This window comes from Abrus precatorius, unplaced genomic scaffold (genome assembly GCF_003935025.1).
Source record: "Abrus precatorius isolate BTA unplaced genomic scaffold, Abrus_2018 Scaffold7, whole genome shotgun sequence".
NCBI classification, from domain to species: Eukaryota; Viridiplantae; Streptophyta; class Magnoliopsida; order Fabales; family Fabaceae; genus Abrus; species Abrus precatorius.
In genome coordinates, this window is record NW_020874417.1 from 7,699,009 (window position 1) to 7,715,359 (window position 16,351).

At 25.7% G+C, this 16,351-nt stretch overlaps 1 protein-coding gene across 1 annotated transcript; it reads right to left on the reverse strand.

The window, feature by feature from the left end:
* Positions 1-12,855: 12,855 nt before the first annotated feature.
* Positions 12,856-13,973, reverse strand: LOC113873369. Its single transcript, XM_027511465.1, has one exon. It carries the CDS (start codon positions 13,884-13,886, stop codon positions 13,215-13,217), a length of 672 nt encoding a protein of 223 aa, XP_027367266.1. The 5' UTR covers positions 13,887-13,973; the 3' UTR covers positions 12,856-13,214.
* Between the last annotated feature and the right edge of the window lie 2,378 nt (positions 13,974-16,351).

Genomic DNA, 16,351 nt, shown 5'->3' on the forward strand with positions numbered 1-16,351 from the left:
CAAATTTTGGTTTATGATACATATATTCAGGTAATGTATAAAATTAGAGAATACATGCATGCATATATATATATATATATATGAGAGTGGAAAGAATTATTAGATTTCAGCATGTAATGGTAAAGGCTAAAACACATAAGTTATATAATTTTTTTTTTTAAATGTCACACAATTTTTTTAAGTCTATCATGTTATAAATTTTTTATTTTAAATATTTATGTATAGTTATATATATAGTTCAGATTTGCTGATCAAATTAAAAGTTAATTAATGATTTACTACTTAATAAGGTAATGTGCATTTACCGTTTGATATTGATAATTTAATTAAGATCTAATAATTTATAATATTTGTTATCATTCTCATAATAACACAATATTTTTGCTTGAAGATCATTTATGTGTGTATGTTACACGTCTTCAAGATGGCTAGTGGGGCTTTGTCATGTGAGAGGACTAAAATAAAAATGTTCCATGGTGCTGAATTTCATAGTTTATTCTCACCCCAATCTTCCCATCTCGGGAAAACAAGAAGAATCTTGACTACAAAAGAATCAGGAAGAAAACAAAAGTTGCCAAGTTTAAATCTTCAGGGAGCAACAATATTTTCAAATGCGTCTGACAAGCTAGCTAAGTATAGATGGGTTAAAAATTGTGACAAGGCTCTATAGTTTATTGAGTAAGAAGATCGTCTAGGTTATAATATTATTGATTAAGGTGTAAGGTTTTCACATGATTATACTGAAAGCATGGTGGCATTTTAAAATTGGTGAAAAATGACAAAACCGAAATGATTAGGTATACACTGTAGTCAAGAAGGGTATTGCTTAGTGAAAGGAATTTCACTCTGCTAAATATCTTTTGTCCAGATGAAGATTAACTAATTAAACAAATTAAACCATGTTTTTGATTGACAAAGCTTTGAACATGGATTTAGAAGGTGATTAGTCAGATTCACATGTCATATCACATGAATATCCTTAGTTTAATGACTGTTTGAAGATTGTAACATAGTCATGAACAGCATTGTCAATTATGTTCCACATGATCAGTGACTTCGAGGTTCCAACCTAGAAAACAACAGGGTGGGAGAATTACTTTGCATTTGTCTTTCCTTCCCCTCCAACCCCACCCATCATATTCTTCTTCCTAGTTTCCAATTGATAATGGTGAAATTTATAACAAAATATCTATGTATTACTTCTGTTATTTTTTTTTATAAGGCACTTATTAGAAGAAAAAAAAACTATTAATGATTTTTTATTATTAAACACTTCATAATTTATAGAAAATATTTATTATCATTTTTATTTACTTGAATAAATGAAATTGATAAAAATTTAAATTAAACCAACAAAGATAAATGTTGATAACGGTATTAAATTTAATTATTAAATGAGAATAAAAATATCAAGTTATAATAAATTTTAAAATATTAAAAAAAATCAATTAACTTTAACTTATTTTCATTAGTTTGTATAATTTACTTAAATGTGTCTTATAAAAAGTATTAAAGCTCTCTCTATGCAAAACAAAACACAAAAAGGTTGACAAATTAAGATTGAATGGTTGCTATGCAAATACAATGTAGTTGAAAATGTAAAACTGCTTTCAATGAAACTGACACCTGTATATTTTCCTCTATTTCATGTGTATTCTTCTCGTACTAATCAATATTTTCACGATATTAACCACATCATTAACTTAAAACAAACACCGTTTATAAACCAAACCCTTAACCCTTCCAAGTTATCTATATCAAAATTGGTGTCTGTTGTCGAAGCAGCTAGTATATATTTTTCCCCTAGAATATGATATATAATATAATGCAAGTAATGGTGAACCACGTGCATAAGGCATGTTCACGGCTTTTCATATATAACACTGATCCAATTCTTCAAAATTATTAGTACTCTTACATCTTACACTGCTTCTTAGTTCTCACTTAAACCATTCTCAATTTCTCATGAAGATCATTAGGTACAAACTTTTGGCTGCTGTGTTGGCCTTGTTTCTTGTTCACTTTCTAGTGTTCTCCGCTTTTTCTCTCCACCATGAAAGGAGCATTTCAAGAGACACAAGTCTGTCAAGGAAGTTGCTATCCTCATCTTTCGATTCTGTTTCCACAAGTATAGGCAAAATAAATGGAAACAAGAAACAGACCAAGAAAGCTGTGGAGCCAAGTTTGAGGAAAGCACCATCAAGTGTCCCAAATCCTACACAGAACAAGTAGGATTAGATATTTCTCCTAGAGATCTCATCAAGGAAGAATTCATTGTTAGTTTGTGTGATTTGATACTGTTCCCTTTTTTCTTTTAAATTTTGGCCATTTTCTAATATAATATACTAATTTGCCATATTTTCGACTCTTTTGTTAATGTTTATTTGTAGTAATGTTAAAGGGTTTAGGGGATCAGGATGCATGAAGTGTACATAAGTGCTATATTTAAACAAGTGTAGTTAAAGGATTTTGTTTTGCAAAGGGAAGAAATTTAAATTTAGAGGTCTATTTTTCATGTTCTTTCCTCCAATCTCTTCATTCTCGTGCTCACCAAAATGTGACCAAATTATTTCTATTCCACCGGTCTCTTGAAATATAATATGGAACTGAAGGAAAACTAACTTTCAATTTAATGTTAATGGGGTGAGAGATCTTGTAGGCTAGCACTCACTCACATGGACTAGTTTTCTTTTAGGAACATAAACTATTGCAATTCTTGGCCTACACGTTTGGCTAGTAAGGATTCATGGTACTTAGAGATGCCAAGGTCAACATATTAGTGAGAACAGATGGAAAAGTAAGGAATGCACGTTTGGTTGTTGGCTAGTGTGGTGTTATAACGTTTAGCCATGCACCTTTTAGGTATAAAAGTTGGCTTTCCAACCAAAAAGATTGAAACCTCTTGGAGTTTATATGAAACAATGTTTGGACGGTTTCATAAATTAGCTGGGAATGGTAGGATCCAAAAGCTCATAATCTTTTTCCCCATAATTCATCGTTTGAAAATTATGCATGGGAGGAAATGAAGGAGGCAAATTGTGTCTTGTATATGTTTCCATACATATATTTATTTTTCCATACATATATGTTTTTTTAAACTAAATTAGCCTTATTAACATATGAGTTTAATGATTTTATTAACTTATTATAAGGTGTAATATATAATAAATTACATTATCTTCTTTCCTTTCCTTTTATAGCATCTCAAAATACAACCAACGGGGCTACATATTCTGTAATTTATAATTTTATATGAAATCTGTTATTACACATGTAGCCTTAAATTATATATATATATATATATATATATATATATATATATATATATATATATATATAATTTAAGAGTACGGGATCTAAATTCAAACGCCTTCTCTCTTACTTTCATATCCGTATATTATGATAATCATTTTGGTTAAGCAATGATCTCCTCATGTTTGCTTTGACGTAAATTCTTAAGTAAATACGTGCCAAGTTAAAAAAATTTTTTATTAAAATAACTAGTAATTCTTTAAAGAATTGTGTATTAGGCAAATATTTGTAATTTCCTCTGTTTAAAAATTGTAGATGACAGAATTTGTAATTTTATTCAGTAAAAAATTATAAAAAAATTATGTCGAAAATTTATTGAGATAAAAAAAAAGTGTTAAAATTAAGTATTTTTTTTTCTTTTTTTTCTCTTTTTTATGTGAGCACAACCCAAGTATAGAGAGTGTAGATGACTCATCTTCTTTCTCCATCAGTAGTGTAAGTTGATGATTTGTGTAAGTGATATTCAAGTAAATAAATGAAAAATCTATGTGAGGAGATCTTTATATCAAAAGTCTTCTTAACGATGTTAAGGTTAGATTATATGTCCCATTAGTATTACTTAATATTATGAAAAGAACAGATTTAGAGAATGATTTAAATGTTCTTTATGTTAATACAAAATGCTCATGATATAAAAAAAGAAAAAAGTTTCCCCTAGAGCCTAATAAAATGAACTCATAGTTAAGGAGAAGTTTGTTAAAATCAAGTATGAACGGATAAATCTTAAATTAGATAATAATAGAGAAGTTGAACAACATATAAAGATTCATGACTTAATAATATTAAGATTTTATATTAAATATGATATCCAAATATGCTTGTACTTACATAATTTGTTTGGAATCCATTGAATTGACGGAGATTTTATTAGTCTTTTAAGCCTTTTAGAATGAGAATGACCAATATTACATTTACTTCGTGATAACTTAATTTTACAAAACCTACATAATACATCACTTTAAATTCACTTTTAAATAATTTTTTTTATAAATTATATTCATTCATACTTAAATTTATAAACATTAATTCACACAAATACACTTAAAAACTGCCATTTACTCAGAGTGCTCATTCAACCATCTCCAACCGTCAAATCTAATTTAACACCATTCTTTATTTGATAAAACAAGTTAAGAAAAACGTTGGAAATACTCTTACAAACCAACAAAGTATTTCTGTGTTTTTCTTTCTGTCAGAATTTCTTTGTTAATTTTTCTCTTTTAAGTCGAATAATATGTCGGAGAGTGAAATTTTAATTTATGTCAGCCATTTTATCTCTTTTTTTTATTTTATTATATTTAAATATAAATAAATTTAACTTGCTTATACATTTACTTTCTTTTACAGTATATGAAAAAGAAAAAAAATTATTTCTCTAATGTCCTTTTTAACGACGTAAGCTTTTGACAATGTAGAAAAAAATAAAAAAAAGTTTAAATATATTTTAATTATATTTAAATAGTACTTATTTTAAATTACTATCTATTAAATTTTTTTTAATTTCATACCTAACGTTAATTTTTTTCAGTTAAATGATGACGTGACTTGTAATTTATCACGTCACCCTCAATCTTTTTTCTCCATCTCACCTTTAAATTTTTGTATCACAAATTCACATTAGCATTTTATTTTTAAAAAAATAAAAAAATGAAGATTCAAGCATAATATTTGATATGTTATATAATTTTTTTAAAAATTTTGTTAACATCATTCCTTAGAACTAAATTTTAATATATACAAATAAAAAAATTTTATAAAAAAAATACACATTAATTATATTAAAGTTATAAAAATATAATAAATATTTTTTTAATAAAATTTTACTATTATTAGCTACTTATTTTTAGTCATAAGAGATGAGATTAACAAAACTAATTTTTTAATTATATTTTAGTTATAATATTTTGAGTTAGTAAAATTTATAAATAAAAATAGTATTTTTAATGATAATTATAGCTTATTTGTAAGTTTAAAATTTTCTAATTATCGATTAATCATTTCAATAATTAATATTGTATAGTTGTATTTAGAATAATATTGTTTAATTATAATAACAATATTTTAGGCATTAGTATAATTTTTCAAAAATAGTTTCTATATTAATAATTATACAATTCTTGTAACTCAAAATTTTTGGAATTGTTATTTTGTTTGTTGATAAATTAATTTAATAATTAATTATGTGTAGTTGTATTTACAATAATATTATTTAATAGTAATAGAATATTTTCTGTGTTAATATAATTTATTCAATTTTTTTTTTGAATAATAACTATAAATTTAAGTAGTGGTTCTATGCACGAAATATTTTTAAAAATTTATATAATAAATATGTGTTTAAAATAAATGTGATCTGATAATATATTAGTTTATTAAAAAATTGTAAATTATATAATTGATAAATTAAAGTTTCTTGTATGATATTAGGAATGAATTAATGATTAAATTAACATAAAACTATTAGTTATTGATATTATTATATATTAATTACTTTAATAAAAGAATTATGATTATTGTATATTAAAATAGTAAAATTTATGAAAGAAATGAAAATATTATTTTTAAAGGGAACAAAAATTGATTAAGATAGAGGGTGAAATTACCTTGTAATATATAAAAAAATAAAGATTCATAATAAATTGAATGGAAAGTGGCATGGATGAAAAACTTAATTCTAAATTAACCCTAACTAGGGTTGTTTCTTATAAATATACAATGCTGGCTTGGGCTACGGAACTAGATCCGATTTGGCTCACATTGTGACATGTTTTCTTAATTTTTTATTTTTTTTTTAAAATTAGTCACTGCAATTTAGCCATCAAAAAATTTAATAAGTAAATTTTTTATCTTTTATTTAGCCACTGAATTAGCAACCAAAATTTAAATTTGGTTGCTTAATTTTGTTATATTTTTATTATTATAAATATTATTGGTCACTAATCTATCTATATAATATACTAAACATAATTCATCTTTGTACACGTGACACAAAGAGATTTTTTTAAGAATTTTTAAAAATAATAAATTTTATAATATTCTTTAATTTTAATTTTCTCAATAATAAATGAGTAAATTATTTTAATTGTATTAATTCTTCTAATTACTAATTGACAAGAAATTTAAAATTTTCACAATAATTTTTTTTTCACCTTGAACAATCATATTTTAAAAATAATCGTCTAGAAAAATTATGGAGTAAAGGTTAATATTTCTTTTTGAAAAGTTTCTAATAATAAAAAAAAATTTGAATTAAAAATACAATAAAATAATTCAAATAAAAAAATAACAAATGATTTAAATTAAATATTAAATCATATTTTATATTATATACTTTTTAAACAAATTTAATACGAGAGATTTTTAAATATAAATAAAATTATTCTAATAATAAAAAACTCATAAAATTTAAAATACAATAAAATAATACAAATAAAAACAACAAATGATTTAACCTAATACTCAATCAAATCATTTGTATTTCTAATTTATCTTAATTGTCTAAGATAAATTATTGAGTAATAATTTTTTTAAAAAACTTTCTAATAATAAAATATTTTAATTAATTTCTATTATATTACATTAATTGTATTTTTCTTTTATATTTTTGATTTATTGACTAATTTAAGGATAAATTATTTAACCTAATTAACAATCAAACCAAACAAAAAAGTCAACTACAGTAATTAGGATTCCTATCATTCTTACAAAGTTTAAATATTTCTGTTTATGTTTATAACTCAATTCATATATTTTAAAATAAAGGGTAAAAATTATTTAATAATTTATTTTTAAAGTAAAATAATTTGATTAGACAGAATTGATAAAAAAATATTTTTTAAAATACATTCTTATATTTAAATTATAAGTTTAAATAAAATAATTTAATAAAAATAATAAACAAATACATGTATCTTTTATTAGAAATTATTTATTAATTATTTTATAAAAAATATCTTTATTTATTTATTTTTATAAATTTATTTTAAAAAATAATGTATTTAATAAATATTTTTAAAGTCAAAGAAATACAAAATTGACAATAAAAAAAGAACGATAACTAATTTTTCATAATTCTATCTATTTATAATTGTAAATCTCACCATACCGTGATTTGTCAATGCAGTTTGCTATGAAATTCAAATAAATATGTGGTGAGATTTTGTGGAATTACTTGGTTTTAGTTTAATTTATTTTTTTATATTTTAAAAAATTTACATTAAGCATGAATTTGCTAATTATACACTATTTAAATAAAAAAAGGAGAAAAAGTACAGTTGTGCTGCTTGTTAAACAAAGAGGAAATTCCAACTGATCTCACGAGATACAAAATGAAGTGTAAAATATGAAGATTCTAGTTTGAAATGGATTAGAACGAGTACGCAAAGACTGCAAAGCCCATCATCTATTTTGAGTCTACCAATCTTTCTTTAATCTTTTCTCTTGGTTCATGTTCTATGTCAGTGTGACTGTGACACTTACGCATTCAAACCTGATACGTAATATAATGCATCACATAAAACCCAAATCATGGTTTTTATTTTTTATCAATGGGCTTTCTGGGTCAACCTGATATCACTGTGATTATGTAGACAAGAAAGCCCGGAAACCGTGTGCTGTTTAGCTACTCAAATTTCAAAGCCCAAATTGTTTTGAAATGTTCTATGCTAATCTTGAATCTGAATGACAATTTATTCTTGACAAATAAACAAAGACAATTTATTGAATCTGGTAACCAAATGTTATTAGGTCGATCTAAATTTACAAGATACAAAATATATAAGTTAAAGGACTGGAAATGATTTTAGTTAAAATTTAGGCAAATTTAATGAAATTCAACCGTTACTTGTTAGGTTTGTAATGTTTTTCAAATCAAAGTAAATTAACGAAGATGCTGATTTGTAAGTTATTAGTTGAATTATGGTGTAATAAATACTAATTAAGTATATTTTTTTAATATTACATAATATATCAAGTACAAAATTAATATAAAATTTAGAAATTAAGTCAAGGAAAATTTTAAATTAATATAAATGAATCATATTACTTATCTTTTTGTTTTAAATTGACATATTACTAATTAATATGTAAATTTTATAAACGAAATACTATTTATTATTAAAACATGATTTATTGTGTTTTAAAAAAATTGGTTCAAATCATCTTTTTTAACATTGGTTCTTATCTGATTTTAATTAATTTTTTACTTCACTAATTTTTGAGTTGCTCAAACGATGAATTAACCCTTTAATAATCCAAACTGATCAAATTGATTCGATTATAATAATTATATAATGAATAATAAATGCAAATTGTACAAATAGCATCACTCAATCTCTGAGGAAGCTAACTGCAACACGAATATCTAAATAACTAAATTACATATAGACCCTCTTCCTTTTTCTATTAAAATAATTACCTATATATTTTTATACTGTCAAGCAGTGTGTATTTGAATTAGATTATTTTTTGTTGATTATTTGATTTTTTTAAATATCACTTAATTTTGTTAAAAGTTTTTGAGAAATTAGCGTATAATCATTGATTATTTATTTACAAAAAATAACTTATTTAAAATAAGCAAAATTTTGGAATTCGTGTTTAAAATCTATCAACTTGTTTTCTAGATAATTTTTAATTTTATTCTTAATGATTGATTATTTTAAACATAAAACTAACTATTACATATAATTTCATATCTTTTTTTATAATTTTATTCTAAAAAAATTATTGAATATGATATATCAAAACAGAATAAATTATTTGAAGATTACATCTTACCAAATATATCCAAACATAAAACTTATTTCATATAATTAATTATTACAATAATAAATTATACATATAATATCAGTTATTAATATAATCTATTTTTTCACTTAATCCAGACATACACTGACTCCCGATTGAGATTTCATATGGCCTGTGATCCAAGAAGTATCCTTTGAGTTTGAAGTGAGAAACAGGTAGATGCAATTCCACCATCTAATCCATTTGATCCTTTTGCTAGAATAAAATCCAAAGGGGTTCCAAGCATTCACTTTTATGCTTAAATGCAGTCCATTTATCACATAACACAAGGAGACCAAAGGACCTTAATTTGGCTCCCAAGTAAAGTGTCTTCAGAAGTTTCGGAATATAGGGTAACTCGAGAAGAAAAGAGGCATCAATATTGAGGCCATGCCCATTTTCTTGTACTATACTAAGAACAATGTACTTGCAAAAGTTTTTTTTTTTTTACATTAGTCTTAACTGATGTACTTCAAGTTCAAACAAGGTCATTAACAAGATAATCGAACATAAAAATGACTAAGTGTATTGTATTTGTGCATGCTTGCTACAAATGCGGGTACTTTACTCTACAGATTAATCACAATTGAGATTCCATATCGTCTTTTGTACAAACTATCCAATCATTCACACGCATCCGATGTGAGATTACTGCATATTTCAATATGTAAATTCTTAATTAATTAAACTTGGCCTCGTACTAAGACAGTGCAGGCATCACATGGTTGAACAGGACAAATATTTGCATTATTATGTGTCTATCTCCGAAATTTTTTATCATTTGTTTAACTACCAGCCCTTTAGAGGGTTCTTCAAGATCAACTGACATGGAATTCTAAAATTGATCAATGATTATCCTAGACTCCTATTCCTCATCTACTTTCATAAAATCTATTAATTAGTTTGTAGAAATGACTAAAATCCAAAATTACATTTCTGATTTTTAGGAACCCACAAGGAAAAAACAAATTATTTCATTATTTATTTTACTGATATAAAATTTGAATGAAGTGTTTAACTTTGATTTGATTAAGTTCATCAGCATATGACATCAATGACTCTATGCTGTTGTCATGGACATCTACTCTGCATGCAGTATGGCTACGACCTTTTTCTTACATACCATTCCAGATAGACATAACACAATCAAGTGGAAAGGAAAACCCTTTGAATTGTATTACATTTGCAGAAATAAATTATAACTGACAAGCTTATTGAATTAGTATTATTTTACTTGTGAACATTGTTTTGGGTTTAAAAAGTACTACATCTTGGATCTATCGCTATAACTATCTTTGCCAGTTTCTAATGTGTCTAGCTGTCTAATAGTGGGACAAGTGCGTGCATGTTGATTCATGTAATTTACCTATCTAACGGGGACCAGGATTTTAATAACATTGTTATCTGCGTCAGTGTTAAGATTAAGATTCTTGGTTAAGAACCCAAGAACTAGTCTTCACGGGGAGCACATTTGGTACCTTCTTAATAATTTCTGCTCTCCGTTATGCTTTTCTTGTTGAAATTTCATCAAATTTTATTGAAGAAATTCAAAGACAAACACTTGGACAGAGGAGGATTGGAGCAGGTGACTTGGGTATATACAGAATGAGTCCACTTGTTATTAAATCTTAGTACATAATATATAGTAAAAAGAATGGGAAAATTGCACCACCAGTATCTTGTGGAGAGGCCAAGCAAGTTCTTATAGGTATTGGTCTTATACCAGAAAAGGGGGGGGAGGGATCACACTATTATATTAGGATGTATTAAAAATTATGGTAAAATGTAAGTTAATAAAAGTATTTATTTATGATTTCCAGTGTCCTGGTATTTGCCAAATATAAATTATTAACAAAGCAATGGTCTATATGATGTATGAAATCAGAACAATGGGCACTAGCTAGGGGCAACCTAGTAAATGAATGTGTTAACGAATTGGTATCGTGATAATTTTGTCTCCCATTCATATTTTGGCCATAACCTACACAAACAAACAATAGCAAACAAGTGAGTAGCGCCAAATATTGCTTTAATACTGGATAAGATGTTGCTGTCCACTAATTTAGAACGATATTTAGGTCCCCAGAAGACATGGAGCCGTATGAACATTATATGGCTTTAAATGTAAAATCTCCACAATTAAATTTATGACCATATAAGCCACCAACTCTTGTCATAACCCATGTTTACAAAGTGTCTCTGGTTGCAGCTGCACTTGCTGCCATTGCATGCATTAATTGCAGTTAGTCTGATGCAAAATAAGACATGACATTTATATGTTTGCACATAGTTTTAAAGTTATCGCAACAGTCAATGTATCTTTTATTTACAATACTATATTTGTTCTTACTTATTTTATAAAATTTTATATCATATCATATCAATCAATAATTTCATTTAAATTTATAATAAAAATTATATAATTATTATCCCCTACTCTATCGCAACTCCTAATACCTCTTGTTGTCTCTATCTTGTTGCTTCACTTCTCTCTTAGTTTCAAGATTCAAGTCTTCATCAATTCCATCCCTTTGCGGTGAAAGTGTTGTTACATTACTTTTACGTGATGTTAAGTCATAAAACAATTGCAGTTTGACGCCAATGCAATATATGGTTACCTACATTATATATATATTAAAATGAAAAATATATTTTGACATATATTTTTCGGTACAAAATGGGCAGAATAAAAGGAGAAGAAAAAAAATATATGAATGCATGTAAAAAATGATATAAAAATATAAGAGTTGATAGTAATCAACCTACATTATATATGTATATAAGGAAAATGAAACTGAATCATCTGCAGTAAAATTTGATGTGAGAAAATACATTAAACTTATCTCATTTATTTATAATTTTTAAACTTAACTTTATACTATATTTTAAAAAACGAATTAAATATTTTAAATAGCTGTAATTTCATAATGTAAAAAAGTAATTAGAGAGGATCTAGACCTACGGAAGATAACTTTTTATCGGCAAGAGTTATGCTCATTTTTAATATCATTGAGTAATTGTTTTATTAAATTATATTATCTTTGTACGTTAAACTGCTTCGTCGAATAAACATTTTTGTTAGTATAAATTACATCGATCTATAAATTTAAATTAATTTAACTTTATTTAATATTTCATTACTATATTTTAGAATTCATATAAGATATATTTTTAAAATATATTAAAAAATATTTAACTATTTTATATTATTATTTATTTCTTACAAAAATTGATAGATAGTATACATAATTGTAATTCTTCGATTGAATTAATAAAAAATATATAATTTTATACAAATTTATTAGAGAGGGAGTACTTTATATTATTGTAAACGAGTTCATCCTCGTATATAAATATAATTCCATCTTATCCTAATTATGTAGAATTTGGTAGCAGTTTATTTCATGTTCTTTCAGGGAAACTGTAACAATTCATTTCTGCAATTTTCTTATATGAAAATTGCTGTTAAGCAGATCTAGCAAATTTTATAATTTAACGTTGAACCAATTAAAATTATATAATTTTATATAAAGTTATCAGAGTTAATTTAAACTGAAGTAACTAATTTTCCTCGTATATATTCAATCTCATCCTAATTAATTATGTATAGTTTTGTAGCAGTTTATTTCATTTTCTTCCAGGGAGTTATAAAAATAATTAATTTCTACAATTTTTATATGCAAATTGCTGGTAAGCAGATGTCGCAAGTTTTAACGGACTACACTGCTGAGAGAGAGAGAGAGAGAGAGAGTTTGAAGCTGCACTAGTTCCATTCCATCTTAACAAGCCAACGGCAAAGTAAAACCACCATGACTATAAACAGAAGCATTGAACAATTCCCTATCTCGTAGAATTCTTCAAACACTTCCCTCACCCCACTCCTTAGTCCTTTCCATCTATCCAAAAGAAGTTAAAATGAAAAGGAAAATATAAATAACCATGAATTAATTACAAAGCTAAAGCTAGCTAGCCCTCAATACCCCTAATGGATATACATACAATAACCTTTTCCCCAAGCTAACTAATTAATTAAGTGACTAAACTTGCAGTTTGTAACAGAAACACCAAACAAAGTAACAAACACCTTGGTTAATTAATTAACGTTGTTTCACAATTCACATGCCCCTAGCCAACATGTCATGAAATCTCCTATCAGACTCTTGCTTTTCCAACCTGAACTTCTCATGGCAATTGGCTATGAACTTTTCTGCCAACACATCAATCTCGTTAATCTCATTTGCGACACCCTTATCACCACCATCATCATGAACCTTATTCTCTTCCTCAAGCCACTGCAAGTACCCAACAAGCTGCGAGTCATCATGACAATCCTCGCAACCTTGTAATTTCTCACCTTGATCATGAATAACACTACTACTGTTCCAATCTGGCTCATAGTACAAATGGGTACCACTAGCTTTGCTCAACCCTTCAAAGACTCTAGAAGGAACTGGGAGAACGTGAGAAGATCTTGAAGAGCACCAGTTATAGTGAAGCCTGAAGGAACCAAAGATGATTTTCTTGCTGATTTTGTTTCTGCGATGCTTTTTGTGAGAAGGGTAAAGGAAGTCAATGTTGGGTTGGTTTCCCTTGAGAGTTTCAACGATAATGGCTTTGACTTTGGACAGTGCTCGAATGATTCGGCAGATGTGGGAAACTATGAGGGTGTGGATAAGGTTCTTGATTTTCATGGGGCTTAAGGCTGAAGATGAATGTAGCGATGGTGCTGATTTTACTGAGAAAAGTTGGAGGGGGTGTGAGGTTTTGTGACGGCATGGGTTAAACATATTTGTTTGTATGTTATGCGTGTGTTTGAGTGCGGATGGGGTGGTGGGGGTTGAGAAGAGAGGAGTACTGTATTTAATGTGTGTGAGTGCATTGGGTCCACGACTCGTGGATATAGTTTATATGATAAGTTATTTGAATTATTAAACATTAGAATTGCGTGTAATGTTGTTTATTATTTTTTATTTATATTTATTGTATACATACTTATTACAAATATACCTTAATATCAAGATGGTATTTATAAATGTCTTATTTAGTGTTGCAAAATATTAGGAGAATGATATGTTCACATTTTTAAAATGAAGTGTAAAATATGAGGAAGAAATTAAAAAAAAAAAAGTATGGTGAATAATGTCATACAAACATAAGAGAAAAAAAATATAGAATAAATATAAGAAAAATATAAGTATTCAAAATATTATTGTAATCTAAACTTGATTTGAAATCCAACTGGATTACAAATTTTCTCCTTGAATTTCTGTTTATTTAGAGAAGCACCATAATGTTTTTTTTTTTTTTAAGAGTTTGTAGGGGTACACAAATTTTATGTAAAATGTTATGTAATAAAGTAAAAAAGAAAGTAAAATAAAATAGTTAATGTGATAGAGAGAATTTCAAAAATAACATTTTAAAATATATAAAATAAATTTATTATACAGATAAGTAAATTTTTATAACGCAATAAAATATTATTAATTAAGTACAATTAAGGTACTCTACAATAAAGAAGTACCGTTCGCTTTCGTGGAAAATTCAAACCATGGTCTTTTTTATTCCGTGGATACATGCTCCCAGGTTAACAACCGCTGTCCAGTTTTAAAAATTTCCTTGTTTGTTTTTTTCTACTTAATGGAAAAATGCTACGTAGTTTATTTTCACTACACTGAGATTTTGCTTGAATCAAAACTATATTTTTTTATTTAATTGTTATTAAAATCTAATGATATATTTTTACTATTCTTATTCTCACCATTATCAAATATTCCTAAGTGATTTAAATAAAATTATATTACTTTAGTCAAATAAATTGTTATTATTTTAGTCGTTCAATATTTCTTTTATATAAACTTATTAAGATTATTAATTTAATTTCTCATTTTGTCCTCAAATTAATTCTATTAAGTTAAGGTCTCACTATACTCATTTCTCTCAATCCGGCAGAAAAATGACTATATGATAGTAATAAACAGATAAAATTGATGGTAAAATTGTTTTTCCAAAGGACTACAGTAATAATGATACTTATATCTTTAAAAGAATAAATATTTAATTTATTTTTTAAATTCACTTAACTTTGACAGTTAGTATAGACGGGCCATCTTAAACTTTTTGAAGATTATGTTCTAATCGTGAAAATTAGACTCTTTTATTTTTAATTTTTTAAATAAAATAAAGCTACATTTTTAATATTTTAAAATATTATAATAAGATTATATTTTACAAAATAAAGTGCAAAAAAAATCAAACTACTTTATTACTTTTGATAATGAGATCTAAACGGAAAGTTAAGAAATTATCTATAATTGAATGAGAATTATAAATAGAATTATTAAAAATATCTTAAAAGATAGAAACTTGGAGAGTTAATTTTAAGAATTGATTAAGGCATGAATTTTTAAGAAGACTAAATGTGGAGATAGAAAAAAATACGTGGTAGTCAGACATTCAAAATTACTTTGTAGTAATTAGAAAAAAAAAAAAAGTAAAACAATTTTGATCAACTTATATATTTGGAGACCCTAGTAACTTGAAAGCCATGTGCAGAGGACCAGCTGGCCCTAATCTACGGCCCTGAGTATAAATTAAATCTCATCTAACTTTAATAACAAAAAGAAAAATCTCATCTAACCTACTCTCTAATAAGTTTATCAGTTTTTTTACTCAATAATGAAATTTTATTAAAATTGTCTAATTTATTCTTTAAAATTAATCATAATTTAAATATGATGAATTAATTTGATACTTCATAAATATATACTTTTCTTTCATATATTAATATATATTCTTCTAAAATTAAAATAACTTAAAAAAGAGCAAAAGAAATATTTTATTCTTTTCAAACATTCTTTAATCTTTAGTAGATCTCTCAATTGGTTTCGAACACAGAAAGCTGCGGACAAGACCCTCACAAAATACCGGTATTAATAATATATAATATATTTTTTGAACATATGTAAAGTTACTCATAGAAATTAATAAATAATAAATTTTAGTAAAAACTATAACATTTAATATCATTAATACATTATTAAATTCTATTATTTTTAATAAAAAAACATTATATGTAAATTTTTATTATAAGTAATTTTTACATAGATTAAAAATATTGATAAAATAAAGTGTAAAATTAAGAAAAAAAATTATTTATAAAATAATATTAGCACTTGTATACATAATTTGAAAAATATAATTTTCAACCACAGCTCTTAACGTAAGCAGGAAAATAAAATCCTTTCGGTGTCTA

Excerpts from the sequence above, each read along its gene's own strand:
- LOC113873369 (XM_027511465.1), bottom strand. The coding sequence starts at position 13,886 with ATGTTTAACCCATGCCGTCACAAAACCTCACACCCCCTCCAACTTTTC.